Source organism: Cyprinus carpio, chromosome B10 (assembly GCF_018340385.1).
Source record: "Cyprinus carpio isolate SPL01 chromosome B10, ASM1834038v1, whole genome shotgun sequence".
In the NCBI taxonomy this organism is placed as follows: domain Eukaryota; kingdom Metazoa; phylum Chordata; class Actinopteri; order Cypriniformes; family Cyprinidae; genus Cyprinus; species Cyprinus carpio.
In genome coordinates, this window is record NC_056606.1 from 2,317,690 (window position 1) to 2,344,249 (window position 26,560).

At 36.6% G+C, this 26,560-nt stretch overlaps 1 protein-coding gene across 1 annotated transcript in view; it reads left to right on the forward strand.

Moving 5' to 3' along the window:
• The first annotated feature begins 1,141 nt into the window (after positions 1–1,141).
• The window catches only part of LOC109069485 (chondroitin sulfate synthase 3-like), a 48,023-nt gene continuing 22,604 nt past the window's right edge, over positions 1,142–26,560 (forward strand). Inside the window, exons 1-2 of the mRNA XM_042732085.1 lie at positions 1,142–2,438; positions 3,305–3,588. Coding sequence (XP_042588019.1) covers positions 1,841–2,438; positions 3,305–3,588 — 882 coding nt within the window. The 5' untranslated portion in view covers positions 1,142–1,840. The remainder of the gene's footprint in view (positions 2,439–3,304; positions 3,589–26,560) is intronic.

Below are 26,560 nucleotides of genomic sequence, written 5' to 3' on the forward strand. Positions count from 1 at the left end.
GTACTAAGCGTCTGCTGATCGCGTGGAGCTCATATCTCCGAAATCGGCGAAGCACATTTTCAAATAGGCGCTGCCTTTATAAATAAACTGATTTGAGCAGATTTTAGTTTTAAACAACTACGTTCTTGCCTGAAATACTTTTAAAAATACATTTAATGAAACAATAACACTAATATTTAAAAAATTATGTGAACATATGGTGGTTGAAATTCAATGCTTTGTGACCTCAACCAATCAGCAGGTTCAGCGCCCAAGTCCCACCCCCGAAAGTTCTGGACCTTTGGAAAAGTACTACCTCGCAAGCAGGGACTATCTGAGGGCACATTTCCTGGGGAAAGATCCTGTGGTGGGATAGGGAATTTTGTAGGGCTATTGTAAGAATAATTTAAACTTTATGCTTTCAAATATTTAGAATAATTAGATGCTAAAACAGAATTTGGTTACAATAAAACATAAAGTTGGAAAAAATGCAACATTTCATAGGGCCCTTAACATTTATTTTTTGTTAAACTTTTAATAAATTGATGTTAAATTGTTTAAGTTTCATGATATTAATCAATTAGATATGCTTTTTGATTAATAAAATTTAATTTAACCATTAAAAAGGAGTCCAGAAAAAAAACCTAGGGGAAACACTGTATATATAATGTTTTCATCGTTTTTGACTCGCACCCCTCCCTCCCTTCTGAAAAAAAAGCTATAGAAACCATCACAGAATTCGTAATGGTTTTAATGGTTATAATGGGACTTGTATTGGTTTTAATGGAAAATATAATGGTCCCTGTGGGCTTCTCCTGATAACTGGTTGCCTTCTATTTGCGGCTTGTTAAAACCAATAAATCCTAATGGAAATATATATATATAATGATTTTAATTTTTCAGTGTTTCTCTTTTCAGGATGACTGGGAATTGTCATTGCCCAAATGTTCTAACCGAGTCATGCGGTGCAATGCTGTGAGGCAAGTGTGTTTTGGTGATATCTGTCAAACAGCAGATGGGGTCCCCTTTTTTAAAACATCACTTACAATGCTTTTTCGTCAATGATTTCCTGACCTCTTGGCCAGGTGGTTATAGGATGTTTATGTTAAATATCCAGAGTCAATGCACCGATGAATTCCTGCCTTGTTTGGATTTCCCTGCAAACGTCATTTTGAAAAGAGAAAGCGCAGCTGCTTCGCTCCGCCCCGTGACTGGGGCGAAGCAAAGAGCGTTTGTCCCGTTACATCAGTGCGCTCAGAGGCTTAAACCTAGAGAAACTAGAATGCTTGAAAGACCAAGGGGAAAAGTTCCGTTTTCTCCCGTCAAATTGTGAGGAAAATGGCGAGTCTGTGGAGACTAAAGCGACTGAGTAAGGAGAGGGGTTATGTGAATGGAGTTTATCTTTGTAGTGAGGTGAGGAAACATTGTCTTCAGTGGAGTATGGCACAACGCGAGCCTTCATTGCATGGAAAGGAAGCGTCAACTTTATAGACGTTTCAGCGTGACGCGTTTTCACTTCAGTAATGTGGATTGTACGCGCCCTTGGCAGCTACCGAAAAAGCTGTCTTCATCGAGCAAGACAGAAGTGACCAGCGAGCTTCAATATCATCATTTGGATGTTTTTAACCGATGCATATTCTGATCGATACATCTAAAATATGTTTACCTCATGTATAACGGGACAACACTCACCTTCGGGTCGCGCAACGTGTACGCGAACGCACTTTGCAGATGTTAGATAATCACAGTCATCTTGATATAGATATATAAATATATAGATATAGACTCCATTTGACTCCAGCATACACATATCTGTTTGAGGGATTGTTGTGTATGAGTGATTTGCTGTACTGACTGCGCGATGGCCCTCAGGTCCAGAAGACCATTAGTGAGCGTCATCGTGGGGGTTTTTCTTGGCTTCACAGCCGCATCGTGGCTGGTTGTGCCCAGAGTTGTGGAGATCAGTGTGAAGAACAGAAGGTCTTCAGTGTGTACATACTACAGTAGCGGCAGGGCTCAAGCTAAAGTTTTAGACACTGCCCACAGTACCTCATCTACCATTGGCAGACACAAGCATCTGCAGCCACTCTTCTCCAGCCAGGAAGGCAGTGATGAAGGTGAAGAGGAGCTTTATAGGACAGGGAACAGTAGTGGTCCTGTACCTCCAGCTAGCTTCTTGTATGTGGGGGTCATGACAGCTCAGAAGTATCTCGCCACCAGGGCTGTGGCTGCCTACAGGACATGGACCCCCAACATCCCTGGGCGGGTGGAGTTCTTCTCCAGTGAGGGCTCTGAGAAGGTGCCCCTGCCGATTCCAATGCCTGTCATCCCACTGACAGGAGTGGATGATTCATACCCTCCGCAGAAGAAATCTTTCATGATGCTGAAGTACATGCATGACCATTATTTGGATAAATACGAGTGGTTTATGAGGGCTGATGACGATGTCTACATTAGAGGTGAATAATAAGGGTATGATTGAAAAGGGGACCTTGTTGAAACATTTTGATGAATAGTAGAGCTTGAAAAATATTTATACGACCAACAGCTTTTGAAATATTGGCAATAAGTTAAACTGCCTTTTCTTGGAAATTTAGAGAAAGTACAAAGTTTTGGAAGCTTGTCGTAGGGCCATCAATGCTTTGTGAATTAGCATTTGCATTGTGCATGTTATTTTCTTGAAAGATGAGCTTCCACAAAATACTATAGTGTAATGCATCCAGACATTTAAAAATAGTTTTTTGGTGATTCTCATCTGATTCAGTAACAGTAAACTTTGTTTACTACTTGCAATAGTTCCACTTTCAATCAAATATAGTTATATAGTTGGACTTTAGTACTATTTTAGCATTATTAAAGTGCATTAAGCACAAATTAAATTAAGCACATAAATGTGTAAATGTATTTGTAGTATAGTTAGCACAAAAAATGGTATTTCAAATATATTTTAGTATTTTTTTTACTAGGGCAGAATTGGAGGGTAAATAATAATAACTTGTCTGTCAACACAAATACATTGGTCAGTCAAAAAATTTGGTTCCTTTTAAAGAATACATTTCATGCAAAAAATACATGATAAATCACTTTCAGTAGCAAATTATTTTTATGGAGCAGGTGAGGTAAACTAATGTACTACCTATACTGTATACTTTATTTTATGAAAAATGTTACATTAAAAAAGGACATTATTAAATGTCAATATTAGTATGTGTAAACACATTAGTCATCAATTACTCACCATGCAGAACCAATATAAATGGCAAAGAATTGTTTGATGTTCTGTTTCTCTTAATTTAATTTTCTCTAATCACTCTGCTCCCTGTAGGTGAGAAGTTGGAATTGTTTCTTCGCTCACTCAACAGCAGTAAACCACTGTATCTGGGTCAGACAGGTCTTGGTACCACAGAGGAGCTGGGTAAATTGGCCCTGGAGCCTGGAGAGAACTTCTGTATGGGTGGTCCAGGGATGATCTTCAGCCGAGAAGTTCTCCGCAGGATGGTGCCACACATTGGGTCCTGTCTTAGAGAGATGTACACTACTCATGAAGATGTGGAGATAGGACGCTGTGTCAGGCGTTTTGGAGGGACCCAGTGCGTCTGGTCATACGAGGTAACGTCCTCCTGTGGCATTTGGGTTGAACGGGTTAAAGTGCACACTCTCAGAGTCTGTAGTGTTCAGATTTGTCTTAACCTCTTATTATATTTGCTGTTTTGCTTCAAATGAAAAGAACATTATTACATTAAATTTCTTGCACCATTACAGTTAAGGCAGAAATATGTGCTGAACAGGATCATGTTTGCTGTTACATGCACCATTTCAATGTGACTTGATGTCTTTTCTTAATCAGTTGTCAGATTATTGTCTTCCATCTGTAGTTTTAGCCAACATAGCATATAAACATAGAGCTGTGCTGATGGAATAGTTGTGCCTTTCTGTAATATTGGTGGTTTGCCATTGGACAAAGACTTTTTCACATGCTATGTGTGATTTCTTTTGACTGTACAAAAGCATAAAAAACATAACATGCTTGTAGATATTTAGGAAACATGCTAAATTCACATATTTGTTTCTCTGAAAAACAATGCCATAGCTGCCATTCTACTTTGCAATGTGCCTTTCGTTTGTTTTGGTCTGTTATTTGGCCCACTGCCAATTTACTCAATACTAGTTTGGCCCACCGGGTTGCCAGTTGGTGGAAAACACAGCGTATTGCATCTATGGAAGCCAGCAAATCAGCCGGCATGTCTGATCAAGTGATGTCACTCTGGCTGCACAACCATGGCTTTGAAGCTATCACATGACTAGCTGAGAGCAAAGCATTGTGACAGATTTGTAATCTGGATTCACTTTTTTGTTGTTGTTGTTGTTGTTAAATCATCCTCAAATTTAAAACATAATTTCTTTACCCCTATTTTGTGGCATTGTATTTATAGGTGTCATAAGCCCTATTCGTACGGGACTAGTTTTCTAAACTACGTTTGAGTTTCGATTCTTACCACCTGACGTCTGCGATTTTGATGTATCAATTCGGATGGGACTAACATCTCCGTGTTTATTACAGAGGTGGGAGGGTCTGTTTTGTGCATCTGGGCATCACAGAGATCATGCGCTCTGTATGCGTGCATTGCATATAACGTTAGTCATTCGGATTGATTACCATTAGTATTATTACACAATAAAAACCATGTTAATGTGTGGTTTCTTTAGTTTAACTTTTTTTTTTTTTTTTTTTTTTTTTGAGGTAAACAGACAAAACAGACAAGGAAACGCGTTGTGAAATAAAATATCGGAGTGGATTAGTTTTATTAGAGGATCACTGAGTTTGCTGAAAAACAGTAGGTAATTTGCTCTGGAATTATTACAGAGGTTGTGTGAGAAAATCACAGACGTGGCAGATTCGGACGGGATTAAAATCACCAAGTACGTCTGTGAAACACAGATTTCTCTAACGACCCCCTGTAAAACTAGTCCTGTCCGAATAGGGCTATAGGCAGGTTTATTTTTTTATTTTTTTATGATAAAAAGATGTTATTCAAAAATCCATTCCACTATACTTTTGTGCATTGGCATCAGTCATCAGCTGATGGCGTCATCTATTTGGCCCAACCATATTTACTTGGCATATTACTTGTCCATAATGCACTTTTCTTAATATTAAACTAAAATGTGTTTTAATGTCACATTTTTATGAGGATTGTATAATCTCTGAATAATATCAGACTTTAAATGCAAAATATTTAAAGTGTTCCTGAAGTATACTTGCAATAGTTCCACTTAAGCACAATAAAATATACTAAGTATATCTTTAATTGTACTTCAGCATTTTTAGCACCAGTTTAGTAGACTAAAAGTACAATTGCAGGACATTATATTAAGTACATACGTATAAAAATGCATTTGTAGTATACTTTTTATGAAATAAATGTATTTCAGATAGAGGTCGACCGATGTATCGGTTTTGCCGATTAATCTGCACCAATAGTTGATTGCTAGAACAATCGGTTATCGGCAAAAATCCATGCCGATAGTTTTCCGGGTTGCGTCTGTTGCTGGAGCGGCTGAGAAGGCTCTGTTTTCATTATACAGTGCGAGAGTGGCCTCTAGTGGTTGAAATAACTGACAGCACGTGCTATTTGTTTAGACACGTGACGCTGCATGCTGAAACTTCAGACCCGGAGTTAAATGCAGCTGACAGAAAATCCTGCCGTGCCACAAAGCGCCATTCACATAGTTTTCCGTTAAATTACGTTATATTCGCCCCGAATCGTTGTTAATGTACATAATTGAGGATTTTCATCGAAACGTTTGTCTTTCTGTGGCTCTTATAAAGTCTGTATGCTTCATTTATAGAGCTATAATATAGATCGCTCTTTCCGTTTGCTCCATTTATTTTTAAACACTGAACTTCCTTCTTATCTTTTCTTTGTTTTTTTATTCACTTTTGAAGTAAACTTGTGTCCGTTTGGTGAATAAATAAACTGTTTTAGACCGCTGTTGAACGCGACGCGTCCGGAGTGTGTGATATAGGTGAGTTCTCCTAGACTCATCGCTGCTCTTTTATTTTGATTAGATAATCATTAAGTGTTCAAGAATAGAAGCAGTTAAAGTGTGAGAGCATACATTGTGCTGGTATAATTGTAGGGCCCTATGATTTCCGTGATGTGGAAAACACGTACGGAATCCAGTCATAAAAACAGAATTCACAGTTTAACGTGGAATGTTACGGCATTGGTCAAATTTTGAATGAATTAATCAAAAGTAGGTCATTACACTTAAATCAAATCGTGATATGGACTAGTATCTGTTACTATTAAGCCGCAAAAGTCAATTTAAATATGAATCCTGCATGTTCTGCGTGACTCTAATGAATGGCGCAGATGTGAGGTTTCATTTATACTGAAGCGCGTGTGATGCTTGCAGTGATTTCAGTTTCTGTCGTCTCTCTAAATGAGGATGTAAACACATGAACAACATCTCCAGACCTGCTCTGAGAGAGCTTTCAGTAAAACTGAGTTTTTTGAGTAAAACTAGCCTCATATCACATATCATAAGGCTTCTTTAAGAAAAAAATATGAATAAATTAAGTTGTTTTATGTATTCAAATAATTAGACATGCTAAAACACAGAATTTGGTAACAATAAAAAATATGGTGAGAAAAATAAAACATTTCATAGGGCCCTAAACATTTAATTTTTGTAAAACTTTTATTAAATTGATATGAAAATGTATAAGTTTCATGGTTTTAATTAATTAGACTTGCTTTTTAATTAATAAACTTTAACTAATAAAACAGAATCCAGAAAAATTCAAATGGAAATAACGGAATTTGGAAAAAAATAAAACTGAATTTTGGAAAAAATAAAACGGGTTTTGTGGTAATTTCAACATTTACTATTACTATTATTATTGCTTTTATTATTATTACTACTACTAGTATGATTCAGTACAGTGTTTTTTTATTTTTTAAATAAAGCACTATTTTAGTTTTTGTTCAGTATCCATTTTTAAAAACTATCGGTTAATTAATCGGTATCGGCCAATGTGGTCCAACCTAGCTATCGGTATCGGCAAAATCCACTATCGGTCGACCTCTAATTTCAGATACACTGAAGTATATTTATTTTTCATTAGGGTAGCTTAGAACAAATTTACAAAACCAGAACCCTTAGGAAAGCTGAGAAAATAATTCTAGGTCAGAAGCACTTTAAGTTAGAGTTGCTACTGTCAGGTCGTAGGTTTAGTATGGCAGTTATGTCAAAAAATCTGGCCAAAAATCCACAAGTTATCAAGTTATTGCATGAAACTGCTACACCCACTAGCTCATCCGTTCTCAATTCCAGTCCTCGCGCCCCCCAGCTCTTCATATTTTGCATTTCTCTCTTTAACACACCTGATTCAGATAATCAGCTCATTAGAAGTGAGCTCTGTGCATGAACTGTGTTACCATTGACATGGTCCCTACACAGTGTTCACTGCTCCCTACTCCCTGAGCAGGGGAAATCTGTTTAAGTTTACTTCACTTCGGAACATTCATTCACGGATTTGCACTGCGCAACGTCTTCACACTTGGACAAGTGTGACATCATTTACCTCTGTAAATACCTCTGCTATTGGGCTGAAACATGCCCAATTGGCGATCACGAGAGCCCGGTTCCTGTGAAATTCGTCGAAGGCTAGCACGCCAAGCTAGCCTGTCAGGCCATGATCCCCTCATGTCACCTAGCCCCGTTCCAGCTGCCACTCTGCAGGTAGCCATCCCTGTAGAGCTGTCCACCATGGGATCCACGGAAGATGCGGACAAGGCACCATCCCCTCTTCTCAGTGTTGAGCTGCAAGATGTGTGCAAACGCGCTGCAGAGAAACTAAACATTCCATGGCCAACCGTGGTAGCAGAGACTGTAAAGTCTCGCTACGGGGGCTAGAGGCTGCTGAGAGCGAAACGGGCAGCACGGCAGCTCGTTCCTGTGTTTACAGAGCTCCTGGAGGAGGTTGCAGTGACCTAGAAGGACAAACCATTCACCAGCAAGATGCCCATGCAGGGGGGATCCGCTCTCGATGTGGAGGGAATGGAGAAGGTAGGACTTCTCCGAATGCCCCCCATGGAGCCATTACTTGGTACACGGTCAGCATAGAGATTGCGTTCAGAGCCCTGACAGAGAGAGCAACTGCTTAAAAGCGCGTTCTGTCATGCTTGACTGGAAACAGTCCGCTTTGGATGGCAATGTCGGATTTGCAGCCACCATGTGCTTTGGGTACAAGTGCGCAAATGCAAGCGGACTGTTTTTTTTCTCACTCTCCCCTCTCTCATCTCTGTCTCTCCTTAACCTTCCGTCTCCATTTCTCTCACCTCGTCTGTCTGTCCGTGATCAGCTCCCCAGAGGGGGAAGAGGGGGGGTATGTGATGAGAGGGGCGGGGCCGAGAGCCATGGGAACGGAGCGAGGCTGGTGGAGTTAATGAGACTGCGTGAGGGGTGGGGCAGTGAGCGGTGTGGAGTGAGATGGGGTGGTTGTGTTAATGTGAAAGGAGGAGTATCAACAGTGTTGGATGAGAGACGACCAGGCCTGGAATTTATTTTGTGGTTTGTTTCTTTTTATGCGCGGCATTTGTCCGCGAGGGGCTGTCGCACTATTTTGTGTTTATTTTATTATTAAAGTTTTATATGAATGTTCGTCACATTGGTTTTGATAACAAAACTGTGGGGCAGCATCCTTTGGTATGCAGGTTTATGAAAGGCGTGTGCCATGCTTTACAAGTTTCAAAACAGCTTTCCCCCTCATGGGATTTGGGATTGGTGCTTGATGCTCTTTCTATTTGAGCTGCTGGACAAGGTTGATTTCAAAATATTGTAATTTAAGATGCCACTGCTGTTAGCTTTGGCTATGGCAAAGTGCGTAAGTAAGATTCCTGCCTTTTCAGTGCCTCCAGCGTGTTTGCAATTCTTGTCTGGGGATGCAGGGGTAGTTTTGAAACCTAATCCTGCATTCATGCCCAAAATAGTTAATACTATCATTCCTCTTGAGTTAAGAGCCTTCTATCCACCACCTTTTGCTTAATCAGAACAGCAAAAGTTAAATGCCTTGTGCCCAGTGCGTGCTTTACAAATTTATACAGAAGGAACCAGAGGGTTCAGGGAGAGTGATCAGATTTTCGTTTATTGGGTGTGATCTGGTTTTGGGTATGTTGGTTGATAAATAGTGTTCAGAAGGACGGGGAAGCCAATTACTAAACAGCGTTGGTAAGGGCCTTTTGTCGCATCCGGGTTTATGTGCACACACAACAAGGGGAATGTCAACTTTGTGGACTCTATTTAAAGGAATCATGTTACAGGATATTTGTGAAGTGGTGAGTTGGTCCTCAGAGAGAGTACAGTGTCCTTTATGTCAAAAATTTTGATTGATGAGGGTCATAAAAATTTCACCCCCCACCCTACTGGACACCTGTTTGGAGACCTGTTTCTGTACAGCTCCCACCTGTCTAAGTGACCATCTGTTTATCCATCCCAATGATCTGAAGGAATTTATGATTGTTTGGGAAAGTGTTATTTTGTGTGGGCCATTGAAAACTGTTCAAAAACTATGTGCTTTAAACTTTAAAATGTAAAACGTGGTATGATTATTAAATGGGATAAGGGAAGTTTTTATTAAAGTTTTTACATACACAACGCATTTCAAGAAAAAGATTAAATCATACATGAAACAGAAACAATGTAATGACTGTTTTTTTTGTTGTTGTTGTTGTTTAATTAATGTTTCGTCACAACAGTAAAAAGTTAAACAAAAGAAAAAGAACCACGTATTTATGGTGATCTAAAAGAAAATGCATCAGACGCTGTCGTTAAAACACCAGCATAAGATAGGCTACTTGTCAAAATCTATGTTGAACTCTACCATTAGCTACAATTTTAAAAAGCTAGAGTTTTGTCACAAGTTAAACAACTGAAAAAGTCCTGACCAACTTACGCTGATACATATTTTTATGATGCTGTAGTTTTTTAGAATGTTTAAATACGGTAAAAGTCATGACAAACTTACTCTGTGTCCCCTAACAACGGAGGCTGCAAACGTAGATTTAAATGTATGTTAAAAGAATTAAAAAATGTTTTTAATAAATCGACATCATTTCTTAATTGATGAAAACATTCTACCTGTTTTTAACATTAGACCAGCATTTTTAACTTTAAAATTAGGATAGCCTATACAAGTTTTCTTCTAAACAATTACCTCTAAGCCACAGAAAAAATTTTGTTTGTTTTGTTTTATTTTCTTTTATTTAGTTACTCACACTTAATTTAGTAGCCTTATTCCTTTAATCTGTCTTTTATTTTTGTCAATCTTAACTTCTAACATGCTATATTAGTTAAAACATCTGTCAAAACTCAGAATGCTTACGTCAGGTCCCACTCAAACCACACCCACTAACTGCCCCTAACACATCCCTAACACCGGAGGCCACAAAGATAGATTTAAATGTATGTTAAAAGAATTAAACAAAGTAATGTTTTTAATAAATCGACATCATTTCTTAATTGGTGAAAACATTCTACCTGTTTTTAACATTAGAACAGCATTTTTTTTACTTTAAAATTAGGTTACACAAGTTTTCTTCTAAACAATCACCTCTAAGCCACAGGAAAAATGTTGTTTGGTTAGATTTAGTGGTAAAACTTTATAATAACGTTCTGTTATAAGTCATTTACAAATTATTAGTTAATGATGAACTAATCATTTACAAAACATGACTATACATTCATAAATGATTAATGAGTGGTATGCTAATGATTTACAAATGTGTTGTACGTTATCTTAAAAAAGTTCAAATCATGAAACAAATCAAACTGATCATTAGTAGATGGTTTATAAGTTATTAGTTGATACATTATTTATCACTTATAAATCATTGAAGTATTTATGTCAAAATTGTTTTGTAAACTATCTCAATAAACAATTGTTAATCATGAACAAATGATGAATAAACCATAAGTAAATTATCAATATATGATTTATTGATGAAGTTTTAAGCTCTTCGAAAGCACAAACATGCAGGTATGCTAAAACACTATTTTAAAGAAGAGTAATTCATTTGTTTTGAAGTGGATAAACATTTATAAATGCCTTAGTCAGGTGATTCCAGTGGCTTGTGTTAATCCTTTCTCTCATCAGCACAGACTTGTGTTCTGTGTGGATGTGGGATCTAGTGATGAAGTGAAGACAGCTGTCTATACCCTCACCAGTCAGTACTTAGTACACACTACAAAGTGTTCAACACCAGTTATAGATGATGTGTAAACGCATGAATAAATCATTTACAAAGCTTTTTGCATCCCCTAATCTAAAGTGAAAACTATTCATCACTTGTAAATGTGTTACATATCATTTGTAGACCTTTCTTACCTGTTACAAATTATTTGTATATGTACACAAGTCTTTACAAAGCTTTCTGCATCCCCTGATCTAAAGTGAAAACTATTCATCACTTGTAAATGTGTTACATATCATTTGCAGATTAAATTTACCATGTCTTTGCCATATGCAAAGGTTGTGGTATACCTTTTAGTTACAGGATATACAAATCTATACAAATCCCTTATATGATATTTAAATTATAATTTTTTTTTATGCAAATATATTTTACTATTATATAGATATATTTGAGCCCCTAACTCAATCCTTATACACGTTTTAGCCACTTAACAAAAATAAAAACGCAATATAGATATATTGACAGTGACTATTATCTTAGTTAATATACTATTGTATATAAAAAAGATCATTTTAAGCTCCCTACTCCACCCTATACTCTTAAAACATAACCATTTTGACAATCTACAAAGTGTAACAGGCAGATAGATGTACGTTAGTCACAATAATTTATTTAAAACATTACAAAAAGCAGTATAAAGAACAGATAAAAGGTGTGCTACATTACCAGTGTTCTGACAGCAAAACAATTTTGTGTGAGTTACAGAATGAAATTAAAGTGTTTAATCGCTGCGAACATTTTCCTGATCTGCATTTCCATCCTTCAAAGCATCGTGCTGCATCTCACTCAACATAATTTGGCATGTCGCAAACAATCTATGGTGGTCGCAAATCAACAGTGACAGCCAATAAGCGAGCGAGGTTTGACATCAATGCCGCAAACCAGTGTCGTTGTGTAGAAGCGGCAATTTTGAAAGTTTTAACGGATGAGATGGCAGCTATGTACTGTTATTAATGTATAATGATTATATTACGGAAAACAAATCTTTTTTCTCACACAGTGGTATCGTACGACTTCTGAAGACTTGGAATAAAAATGCACAAAAAAATAATGGACTCGTACGTATGGTGTGTTTTCATGTTATGGTGAGCAGCTGTCCCATGTGAAACAAAATAAAAAATAAACAATTAAGTGCTGATTAAATGGTGGCAGAGTGTTAATTTATTTATTTAAAAAAAAATTAAGCTCAAGCTTGGGTAAAGTGATGGAATGAGATGGATCATGTAACAGAAAGATCTGCAAATGATATGTAACACATTTACAAGTGATGGATAGTTTACACTTTAGATTAGGGGATGCAGAAAGCTTTGTAAATGACTTGTGTACATATACAAATAATTTGTAACAGGTAAGAAAGGTCTACAAATGATATGTAACACATTTACAAGTGATGAATAGTTTTCACTTTAGATTAGGGGATGCAGAAAGCTTTGTAAACGATTTATTCATGCGTTTACACATCATCTATAACAGGTGTTGAACACTTTGTAGTGTGTACTAAGTACTGACTGGTGAGGGTATAGACAGCTGTCTTCTCTGACACACATGTTAACACACGGAGTCTTTAACTCTGTGCACCTGATGTGAGCTTCAGTGGAAGGGGTTCACTTCATCACTAGATCCACACACAGAACACAAGTCTGTGCTGATGAGAGAAAGGATTAACACAAGCCACTGGAATCACCTGACTAAGGCATTTATAAATGTTTATCCACTTCAAAAACAAATGAATTACTCTTCTAAAAATAGTGCTTTAGCATACCTGCATGTTTGTGCTTTTGAACACGGACCAGCTAACAAATTTGCCAATAAGTCATATACTGATCATTTACTAATGGTTTATTCATAATTTGTTCATGATTAACAATTGTTTATTGAGATAATTATCAAAACAATTTTGAGCATAAATACTTCAATGATTTATAAGTGATAAATAATGTATCAACTAATAACTTATAAACCATCTACTAATGATCAGTTTGATTATTTCATGATTTGAACTTTTTTTTTTTTAAGATAACTTACAACACATTTGTAAAATCGTTAGCATAACACTCATTAATCATTTATGAACATATAGTCATGTTTTGTAATTAATTCGTTCATCATTAACTAATAACTTATAAGTGACTTATCACTGAATTAATAAAACATTACTAAAAAAGTAACTTATTACTTATTAATCATTATGAATGTATAGTCATGTTTTGTAAATGATTAGTTCATCATTAACTAATAATTTATAAATGACTTATAACAGAACGTTATTATAAAGTGTTACCGATTTGGTTTAGTTTTTCACACTTAATTTAGTAAAATCCTTTTAATCTGAAGTTATTGTCACAAGTTAACTTACCACCGTATTATCAAGAAAAACCTTACCGATGGGCGTAATACACACAATATTTAACATAGCTATATTGACAGTGAATGAATATTATTGTTGTAAAAAAAGAATCATTTTAAGCTCCCTTCCACCCTATACTCTAAAACAATAACCATTTTTGACAATATACAAGTGTAAACACGCAGATAGATGTACGTTAGTCACAATCATTTATTTTAAAACACATTACAAAAGCAGTATAAAGAACAAGATACAAAAACTACGTTGTGCTACAACATACCAGGTGATCTTGACAGCATAAACAATTTTTGTGTGAGTTACAGAATGAAATCTAAGTGTGTTAAAATCGCTGCGAACATTTTCCTGATCTGCATTTTCCATCCTTCAAAAGCATCGTGCTGGCATCTCACTCAAACATAATTTGGCATGTCGCGAAAACAACTATGGTGGTGCAAAATCACAAGTGACAGCCAATAAGGAGCGAGGTTGACATCAATGCTGCAAACCAGTGTCGTTGTGTAGAAGCAGGCAAATGGCAATTGAAAGTTTTAACGGATGAAGATGGCAGCTATGTACTGTTATTAATGTATAATGCTTATTACGGGAAAAACAATCTTTTTCTCACACAGTGGTATCGTACAACTTCTGAAGACTTGGAATAAAATGCACAAATAATGGACTACGTATTGGTGCGTTTTCATGTTATGGTGAGCAGCTGGTCCCATGGGAAACACAAATAATCAAAAATAACAATTAAGTGCTGTTAAATTGGTGGCAGAGTGAGTAACTTTATTTTATTTTGAAAAAAAAAATTAAGTTTCAAGCTTGGGTAAAGTGATGGAATGAGATTGATCATGTAACAGGAAGATCTGCAAGATGATATGTAACACATTTACAAGTGATGGATAGTTTACCACTTTAGATTAGGGATGCAGAAAGCTTTGTAAATGACTTGTGTACACCTATACAAATAATTGGGTAACAGGTAAGAAAGGTCTACAAATGATATGTAAAACATTTACAAGTGATGAATAGTTTTCACTTTTAGGGTTAGGGGATGCAAGAAAGCTTTGTAAAAGATTTATTCATGCGTTTACACATCATCTATAACAGGTGTTGAACACTTTTGTAGTGTGTACTAAGTACTGACTGGTGAGGGTATAGACAGCTGTCTTCTCTGACACACCTCTGTGCACCTGATGTGAGCTTCAGTGGAAGGGGTTCACTTCATCACTAGATCCACACAGAACACAAGTCTGTGCTGATGAGTGAAAGGATTAACACAAGCCACTGGAATCACCTGACTAAGGCATTTATAAATGTTTATCCACTTCAAAACAAATGAATTACTCTTCTTAAAAATAGTGCTTTAGCATACCTGCATGTTTGTGCTTTTGAACACGGACCAGCTAACAAATTTGCCAATAAGTCATATAATGATCATTTACTAATGGTTTATTCATCATTTGTTCATGATTAACAATTGTTTATTGAGATAATTATTCAAAACAATTTTGACATAAATACTTCAATGATTTATAAGTGATAAATAATGTATCAACTAATAACTTATAAACCATCTACTAATGATCAGTTTGATTTATTTCATGATTTGAACTTTTTTTTTAAGATAACTTACAACACATTTGTAAATCGTTAGCATACCACTCATTAATCATTTATGAACATATAGTCATGTTTTGTAATTGATTCGTTCATCATTAACTAATAACTTATAAGTGACTTATAACTGAATTAATAAAACATTACTAAAAAGTTAACTTATTACTTATTAATCATTTATGAATGTATAGTCATGTTTTGTAAATGATTAGTTCATCATTAACTAATAATTTATAAATGACTTATAACAGAACGTTATTATAAAGTGTTACCGATTTGGTTTAGTTTTTCACACTTAATTTAGTAGCCTAATTCCTTTAATCTGTCTTTTATTTGTGTCAGTCTTAACTTCTGGCATGCTATATCAGTTAAAACATACCTATGGGCATATATATGGACACAAATATCTAACAGAAATGAAGTGTTTTGGGAAGTCTTTGATTTCCGTCTGTAATGTTTGTGACATGTTATCTATCAATTAAAACAGACATATGTAATTAAAAGCCTAAGGTTTTACAACATGGTACGAAATGTAAATATTTTGTCTCACGTAGTGCATCGAAATGAGAACAGCGCAGGGTGTCTGGGGTTGTGTGATTACTGATGCTACCATATCAGTGTACTGTATTTCAAAAGGCTGTAAAACATCTAAAGGTTTTCGGGGTTTGTTTGCAAACTAATGAGTTTTGAGGGTTCTGACATTGTAAACTTTGGTGTTGTGTGGCAGCTAAAGTTTGGTGATCAAAAACAGATCGTGTTCACTGATCAAAGGGTATTAATGTAAACTATTTTATTATGTACAGCTGGGGGGGGGCACTTTGCCAAAGTTTAGCCTAAAGTTCAATGACTGGTCAAAAGGATGTGAGACCTATTGAACCTTTTTAACGACAAACATCTGGGATATTGTTAGGTAAAAAAGAAAATGTTAATCATGTAGATGTGATGGTTGTGTTTTACAATGGTTCAGGATGATCTTAGATAGATAGAGAAAAGACAATAACAACAAAGTGAAAGAGGGTGGGAGGGTCAATGGTGATTGTTTTTTAACAAGGCAGTCTATGGTGTAGGAAAATTTTGTTTAATTTTAGTTAGTTAATTTAGTTACATTTATTATTTTTATTAACACCTAGATTTTCAACCCTCAACATAAACATACACTGCAAACGCAAACAAGTACACAAACACAAACATACACACACACACACACACACACTCACACAAGCGTAAATATACAGAAAGCATAAAAATACACGCAAACAAACACAAACATACAAATGCAAACATACTGTACAAACAAACATTCAAACATAAACAACAAACACAAGCATACAAATGCAAACATACTGTACAAACACACATACAAAACAAACAAACTTGGGCACAAACACAAAAATACAAACATAAACATACTGTACAAACAAACATACAAACGTAAACAACAAACACAAACATACTAATGCAAACATACAAACTAAAAATTACAAACAAACACAAATATACACCCCAAACTCAAACAAGTACAAAAACATACAAAAAAAAACAAAAACTAGGTCACAAACATACACGCAAAAACAAACACTTACACAAACACACACAAACATACACAAAAACACAAACATACTGTAAAAACAAACATACAAACATAAACAACAAACACAAACATACAAACAAACACAAAAAGACCTATATTAGATTGAAAAGGAGTTGTCATAAGGTTCTTTGCAACAAAAAGTGTTTCTTATACAGGTTGCTACAAATGTCTCACAGAACTTTTACGACAGATTAGACTTTCTTTATCACTTTACAAATGGTGTTGTTAACCATGCTGTAAAAATGCAACATATTTATTTTTCACACTATAATGTTTTATTAAAATAAAAACAGTTGGGTCTTTATAGATTTATTTTACTAAGATTTGATCAAATAATCGATAGAAGAAATAACCCAAATAATCGATAAGTCCAATTTATCAACCCCCACCTGATGTGTCTAATGGTTTGTGATTACATAAATATCTTACTGATACAGATATGTTAAGATGTCAAGTATCTGTAAAAATAGTTTAAAAAGTAATCTTTTTTAGCTTTCATGTAGGATTCATGTCCACACTCAAGTGTTTTTAGTAAGAGTCCTGAGACAAATGAAAATAGATGTGCGAAAGACTTTTCTCTTTAAGATATTTTTAATGACAGACTAAAAGACTACTCTAGATTGTTTAAAACAATTTAGTTTATGCATTTCTCTTGAATATGTATTCAGTGTGAGTACATGAAGCAGAATAAATAAATAACCTTATATATTCATTGTGGTTCTACCATGTTAATCTATAAAAAAAGACTTAATTTATATACCATATCTTACTTTCTTTTTAAAACACAATAAACATTCTTATGACTTTTTAAATGTGAACAACCGGTTTTGTTGGAAATTAAAAAATAAAAATAAAAACATAGTGTTACGTTTCTTAGTTAGAATTCTTATAGTTTGTAGTAAAATCACATCTTTTAAGCTAAAACATTTTTCTTTCAAACACTCTCATGCACCCACACAGCTTTCACAGACAACCCACAAACTGCCAACAACATCCTTAAGTTTTGCTTTAAAATTTAGCTGTAGCTGAGACCCTGATGGAATTATTTTATGCACAGTTTTGGGAAGGTTACTATGGAATTGTAATAGGTTATAGTTTATAAGTTACCCTATTTAAAATCTAATAAGAAGTGTAACTATTTCAATTTCTTTAAAAAAGTCATGTTACTGATTACATTTGATTACATGTTTTATTACTTTTCTAAATATGTAATGTTTCAACTGTTAATCTTTTGAAACATGTAAACCAGCCAGGGTTAACATTACAGTAGGACTCAACAACTAATGACTGTCAGACTTTCAAAATCCTTCATCACTTAAATTAGGATTTTAATAATTTCATTTTAAAGCACAACCACCACAAAATCAGATTTGCTTGGAGATTTGCTTGGAGATTGTTTTGAGATTAAATACATATTTAAAACCACAACAAGAGTTTTAATAGTAAAGTTTAATAGCTATGATACTGTTTTTTAAATCAAGTTTTTGCATAGCTATGAAGGGGAAACCCTGGCATCTAACAACGGGTTGGTAAAACAGTTAAACTTAAAAAATAAATATACATCACCCAAATAAGCATACATCACCTCGAATAAGCATGTGTCCTTAACTCCTGAAACATCTGTGTCTCATATTTTAGAGCAGTCAATGCAGTTAATGAAATATATCAATTTAATTTGTATGTGTGTGAAAAATATTCAATTTGGGATCATAGGGATGTGGATGAGTAAGCCAATCTAATGCCACAACTTTCACATCGGTGTTCAGATAATATTTTCTTCTGAAAAAAATCAGTGTAATGGTAATATTACATCTGTTGAATGTAAGCTTTTCCATATTCCAAGCTTGCCTGCTGCTCTGGTGACTTCATATGTTTATGAGTTGTGAAAGTTTTGAAAATAAATCTAGGAGTTATTGGATTGTTGGATTTTAGATCAGTAGTGGTTGAGGCTCAAGTAACAAGCTCTTTTATGGATGTAACCATAATATTTTTACTGAAATCTTAATCTAGTAATTAGTTACACTACTAGTTACTGCACACAGTAATATTGTTACTAGTTACTGCCCAATACTGAACCCTAGAATAGAATCCACACAGTTTATTATGAGAGTTGTGTGTTGAGAATGAGTGTCACATGCTACTGAAACAAATAGTGTACTCTTCATGATGCTCTCTGTCACCTTCCCTATTTTTTTTTTTTTTTTTTTCTTTTTATTGTAATTTCTTAAGTGTTAAATGTATAATGGGATACCAAAATGCATTATGTCATTAATCACTTACCCCCATGTGGTTCCAAACCTGTAAAAGCTCCATTCATCTTCGGAACACAATTTAAGATATTTTGGATGAAAACCGGGAGGCCTGTGACTGTCCCATATAGTAAATAACTGTGTCAAGGTCCATAAAAGGTATGGAAGTCGTCGTCTCTTCTGTGTCTCTCCATATCACAGTAGGCTGCATATGCTCTTCTGTATCATCTGCGCCACAAGGATGCTCTGTTTTCTTTCAAATCAAAGCTAAATACACTTAGAAACAGCACATCCTTGTGGCACGGATGATACAGAAGAGCATACGCAGCATACAGTGAAATGGAGCTTGTATGGAGGCCTCCCGATTTTCATCCAAAATATCTTAAAGACGAACTGAGCTTTTACGGGCTTGGAACGACATGGGGATAAGTGATTAATGACAAAATTTTCATTTTGGGTGGAGTATCCCTTTAAGACTGTGTACTGTATGTTTCCCTGCAGACATGATTAAATGAGAGCTCAGAGGCTTTCATTCAGTGTTCAATACTGAGCAGCTCTCATCATTTGGGTATTATTTTAATTAGTGTTCTCACCTAAAAAGATAAGAATTATTCATTTTGAAATGGTTTACTGGCAAGAAAGCAGTGAGAGAAAAAGATGTACAATATCAAAGCATCATCAGTGATACATTGTATGGGAACTTTTGAGATGCATTCAGTGTCACAGCATTCTAAATTGTGAGTTTGTGTTTGGAATGCCAGAGATGAAATTGTGACAGTGTAAGAGGCATGAGTTTGTCTTTAAGCACTTTTCAATTAAAGCCTGTATGAGTTATTTTATCTTTCATGTCTACTGTTCCATCCTCCTCCTCCTTCTTTTCACCAGACACTACAGCAGATATTCAGGATGTGAGCCATTCAAACACTGCACTTGATACACTTCCCACACATTCACCTGTCACAAATTTGAAAGTGAAGGGCCTCTTTTATTTATTGGTAAACACTGAGATCACTCTTATCATGCTGTCTGTATTTGACTAATGTGTTCCACCCATGCAAATGATTTCCTAACAGCACATTATTTATATGGTGATTTTTAAAGAACAAAGATGGTGCCACACATGACAGCCACGGTGCTTGGCTCTCCATTTGTTTTAGTGTTTTTGTTTTTCCTGTTTTTTGTTTCTGAAACACAATCAGTTCCAGTGACTGATGAATTGGGATCTCGCTAAAGAGACAAATCACTTTTCAGTCACCTTTGAGTGTTAACAAAACAAGCCAATAAGTGTTGGCGTGCGATCTTTGCATCGCACACCCCGCCCCACCATCCAGATATAAAAGGAGGGTGCGTGCAGTCGCACATTCAGCTTTTCGCTTCAGAGGCGAGCCTTTCAGCTGGTCGGGTTACCCAAGCAAGAGTGTCTACATGACAGCATCTTCAGTGTTGGTGTTACGGCCCATCAGGAGGGGTTGCTGGTCCAGTGCTACTGCCTTTTGGTGTTTGGACAGTGTGCTGCAGCTCGTCATTCTGCGGTCGCACTGCGACCTCTCCTGGGTGCTTCAACACTTTTTGTTTTCACAAAAGAGCAATACTAAAAGAGCTCTACGAGTGAAAATGAAAGTCTTTTTAAAGATCACCTTCCACTCGTCATTTCTGGATGTGGTCGCTTCCTGGCTCCATCTGATGGTCACTATTGCTGCATCTCCTGCCTGGGCCTTGAGCACACTGAGGCAGCGCTCGTGGATGACTCATGCTCTCATTGCAGGGACATGACCATCGCGATGTTGCGGTTGAGGCTTCTCTTCATCAAACAATGAGGAGTCCTCCTCCCCATGCCCCATTCTAGTTCCTCCCACCAGCGCAGGACTACTTTGGCTTGTGGCCAGGGTGATCTGAGGATTACAGTGAGGGCTTCCCTGTCGAGTGCGTCTCCGCAGGCCCCTCACTCTTCCAGCACATCGCACCCTCTGGTGTTCCGTGATGAGGTGGCTGAAGACTCGGACAGGGTGGGGTCTAGCATCTCATTCGGACCTTCGGCAGATGACAGAATGTCGATCACTGCATTGGGGGATGAGCTAGGCTCTGGAGATCGGCTGTGCTGCCTCCTTCAGGAAAGGTGGCGTTGCCCGAGTCAGATCCAGAGACAACATGAAACAGTGTGCAGACAGCACCATGTTACACTGTCAGTCCTCCTAGACAGAAGGTCAAAGGTCAGTGTCAGGACTAATTCCACTTGCCTCATTAGGCAGGAAGGTATAGGAAATGACACCATTAATATTTCATCGTAATAATGCTATATACTAGTGGAAATCCTTATTTATATTTCCTTACAAATGCTGTTCTGAGTGAAGCTTGTAAAAAATCTACAGTTTTGAGAAAAAAACTAAGAATTCACAAACCTACAGGGCTTGATTGGACTTCTACCAAGTTCATGCCACTGATATAAATAATCAAGATCAATTCTTGGGGGGGTTGCTTAAATAAAGCAGTGTCAATTATACCAAGTGCTCAAACATGTCACAATGGCTGTATGTGTATTGTTGGTGAACTGAATATGCATGGGTGACGTCCTCACCAAGTATCTTAAGTATCCCCACTCTAAAGCACCATTGTCATTGCCATCAACTCTCATGGAGTGAATTGGTCAAGCGGTTCTTAAGTTTTTGAGCTGCTGATTATGTCATCCAGGTCTCTGTTCTCCATGTCCTCATGTTTAAGTTCCACCAGGTTGCCAACTTCTGCAAGGTAAAATAAGGGACACCCATTCACGACTCATGATGAATGACTCATGATTCATGATAACTTTCCCGTTAAGATCTACTTCTGGAGAGCCTTGTGTTCAAAGGGCAGATGTGAGCTCCAGATGTTTTAAACTGCGCAGGTTTACTGCATGCTGCTTTAATGGCGCGCATAACCTTAGCCACCAAGTTAAGACTGTGTCTTAAGAACTAGTTTGACCAACTAGCAGTTGCCAAGGGGAAATCAATCTTACTTTTCCAATACAAATAAAACCAATCTACCTTTTCATAACTGAATTTAAAAAGTTATGACCAGTCTTGAAAAAAAAAAATTAGATGACTAACTTTTTAAGACTAGTCTAAACAGTTTATGCAACCGGCCCATGGAGACCCTGTCGCTATGGAAACAAAGAAGCCAAAATGCAATCACGCACAAATAAGCTTCTCTAATACTTCTTATGATATTGATTTCATTATAATTGCTATTAGTATTATAAACAGTGCAAAATATGTATTTGTTTATTCAAATATGTGTTGGTCTTTGTAAAATACAGGACAAATCGCGTCCTGTATTGATTTGATACAGGACGCATCATTTTCCATTTAAATACAGGACGATTCCCAGTTTTAAGGGATGGGTGGCAACCCTGCTGTGTTGAATGACACCTCTATATGTGAGGATGTGATCTGAACTATGGCATACACCATCTTTCGTGATAAAGGTTAGAAGAGAACGAGAAGAGGACAAAACATGATGAAGATAAAAGCATTTGTTGATCAAAACATGAAAGCTGACATCTGTCATTCCAGCTTCACTGGAATCACCAGACAAACTGCAAAAATAATGATTTTCAAACAGGCTTTCTGAACACTCCCTCTGTCTACCACTGCTCTGTGTGTCTCTCTTTGAATTATCGTCTTTTTATCTTTATCTTTCTTCCAGCTATTGTCTGCCAGCAAATATTTAGAGTGCCACCTCTGAATTTAAGAAGTGATTAAACCTTTGATAAATGCATAATCCACTGTAGTTTTAAAAGATTTACATTGTTTGATGAAGTTAATTTTAATACCTGTAAATCTGACAAATGAGCTGCAAAGTCCAGGCCATGTGTTGTTTGGACCATTAGATCTGTGTATTTTGTGTTGGTATAAATGAAATTATAGAGTGATTTGTTGTTGTATCCTAAAGACATCAGTACATCTTCAGTCTTATGAAAAATGTTTATTGCTTATCAATAAATGAAAGAGGATAACATGTTATTGAGTATTTCTGAAACAGGAATTTGAAGATGCATGAAATCATGTCATAAGTGTATAAATGGATTTAACAGCACACACGGCAGCATATCTGCAGGAGATCTTTCCACAGCATTCTCTGAGGAGTGACGCCCACTCACAGATGGAGTGTTGACTACACACTGCAGTCCTTTTCATCTCTGTATCAGTCGCATAGCTGTTTTCAGTCTGTGCTATTAGCTATGTTCAGTCTATTCACACACACAGCCACTTTTGTGGACTTATGAACCACATTTGATGCTCTTACATTCACATTGCTCAAATTGCAACGATCAATGCACTCAACATTACTAAACACTAAAGACTTTATCATAAAGACACAAATGAACGTTCATATCTGACTATCTCACTGTCATTCAGTCATTGTCTCTGTACATTTTTTTCAAATGCACTATAATACAACAAGATCATCCTTTACTGTTTTTATTTTTTTATTTTTTTTTATTGATTTGGCGCAATTTTCACAAGCAATTGGTACATTTTCAAAACTCTTAGTACTAATATCACAACAGATCATCAAAAGTTCACTTTTTTCAAACATTTCATGATATTTTCAATTGTGTTAGTAGAATACACACAATCACAAAATATTAAAAAGTTTTTCATCTATATAAATGTTTCATTCATAGTAACTGCCTTTCACAAAGGTATTACTATCAAACTTTTCATTAGGATGACTTCTCATTCACTTTACAGTTTTTTACAATCATTTTTTTCACTAATAACAGAACCTTCATGTCATTTTTTTAAATACTAGACACAAAACTCGAAACAGTAATTATTTGTAACACAGGCTGTCCAGTGTTCAAACTTTGCATATTGCGTTCGTATCTTTAAAGAAGCATTGCATTTGCAGAAGCATTGGTTCAAAAACTAATTTATTATGAAATATGATAGGAACATTACTCTCCAATCTCCCATACACAAGACACCCATAGTTCCGCTGTGTAGTTTTTAGTACAGTTATTAAATATTGTTGTTCAAAACACATGATGCAGCTTTCATTATGTTTCTACACATTAATCATTGTAATAGAATAGAGAGAAAACTACAGATACTGGAATCATTAACAAAAAGTTTAAAATTATTGATGAAATAATCAACTCACAACAGTTTTTTTTTTTTTTCTTTTTTTTTTCTTCTTTAAATTAGAAAAAATGAGATAAGAAAAAAATGGATAAGAAAAAAACTACAATAGGTCTACAGTAAAATGTCAACTGGAGTGTTCCTCACTGCACTTCTATGTTTTTATCAACCCTGTCTTGTGGATTTGGCCACAGGTTCTCATCCACATCATAATGGATGTTTTCATTAGCTAAATATCTTGGAAAAAATATTCTGGCATGGCAAATACAGACCTGACATTGGTCTCCTCCTGTGATATCATTGCAGGCATCATCTATGGCCTGGAGAATAGTGACTTGTTTGTAAGGGGGCCTATTGTGCACCGTCCACCTCCATTTGGAGAAAAAATCTTCAGTCGGGTTACAGTAAAGAAAGGGGAGTAGGGTGGTAAATACAATGTGATAAACTGTGGATGGGCCTAAAACATACTTAGTTACTAACGAAACCTCGGTTCCCTTAGATACGGAACGAGTACTGCGTCGTAAGCCGTTTAGGGGAAAAGTCCTTTTCTCTGATTTCTGAAGCCTTTTTCAATCACGCAATGAAACTGCATGACCATTGGTTCCTGGAGTTCGATAAAAATGAACCAATGGCGGCGCAGCAGATGCTCCGCCCCTTTTGTGGTGCTCCAAAAGGGGTGGGGCATCGTGCTATATAATCGGCCGTCTTACCTAGGCAAACTGATTTAATTCGACTGAAGCCACAACATGAAGGGAACTGAGGTTTTGTTAGTAACCGAGTATGTTCGATACTACACTCATACTGCATCTAAGATGCTATGGGGACAATATAATCACGCCGTGCTATCAGGAAGGATGACCGGGTATTCGCCCAGAGCACTAAGAAGGGCTTGTAATGAATACATAAAATATCCCAGTACCAGTCGGGGATGTAATCACACCAGTCATCTTGTTGACCTCTTACAGTTCAGCTGCCAAGGGGTCTGAGAACGTGTAGGGGACAAAGCTAACCCCAGGGACCCAGACGCAGCCCAGCCGGCCACCGCACAGATTTCTGTGATAGACACGCCACTAGACCATACCCATGAGGAGTCCATGCCCCTTGTGGAGTGCTGTAACTCCTATCAGACATTGGAGCCCGGAGAATGAGTAAGCGAGAGCTATCGCGTCCAGTAACCATCTGGATAGCCTTGGCTTCCAGACCGAATGACCCGTGGTGCGGAACAAAGCCCACAAAGAGCTGTTCCGACTGTCGAAAAGAGGTGGAACTGTCAATGTAGGCTCTTAAAGCCCTGAGAGGGCAGATTAAGTTCAACTCCTGATCATCCTGAGAAGGAGGAAGTGCGTAGAGAACAACAATCTGGTCTTTGTACGGAGTGGAGAGAACCTTTGGGACATACCTGTGCCTTGGCTTCAGGACGACTGTAGGGACGCAGATGGAATTTAGTAGTCTGTTTCTGACGCGTGCTTTACCTTGAATAAATCAAGTCATTGTCCATAATAAAGTCGGATATGCCAATCCATTTATTGTCCATTTGGCATTGCAAATAACAAAAATGAAATAAAGGAAAAAATATAACTTTAAACATAACTTCGTTTCTTAATTAATAAACATATTTCATTCAAAAACTGTTAAGAGGTATGAGCACAATTTCCTGCACCTTCAACAAAGCATGCACAGCACGGTCAAAATGTTTGTTTGACCTTCCATGTATTCAATGTATTCAAATGTATTCAAAATACTCATGTGCCCTCTAGTGTCACAAACACAAATTACAATGAAATGGCTCCAACATACCGGCCCCTAATTGTTAATGAAGTAGGGCATAAATAATTCAATCCATATATTTACACAAGGAGCCATCAATCAACAGTTCATTATACATCAGTACATTAATTAAAATAATTTTTCTGGCTGTTGCATTGGCATGGGTAATCCAATATTTCTCTCTTAATTTAGAGAACATGTGGTTTCTTCCACTATGGCCACTTTGCACATGGATATGCCTAAGAATTAGGTTGGAAATATGCTGATCTTTGGATAAAATAACAGGATGTTTCCTTTCTTCAGGCATAGCAGTTTTGCATAACCTCCCACCGATTCTCAGTAATCCATCTTGTAGAATGGGACTTAACTTGTGAATAGAACTGTCTTTTCTGATTTCAGATCTTCCAGATTTCAGTGATGAAATTTCCATGCTAAACTTTTCCCATTGACAGAACTAAATAATAGCATTTCCACCTCGGAAAGGTCATCTGAAGACAAGCACTGTCCAACAAACAAAGTTTTGGTTTGTTGCAACCTTTGTTCCAAGTCACTGGAATCATTTAAAGAGATCACTTGTTTTCTTTGGCAACTTACTTCAAGTAGAACTTTCTTTACTTTCAAGA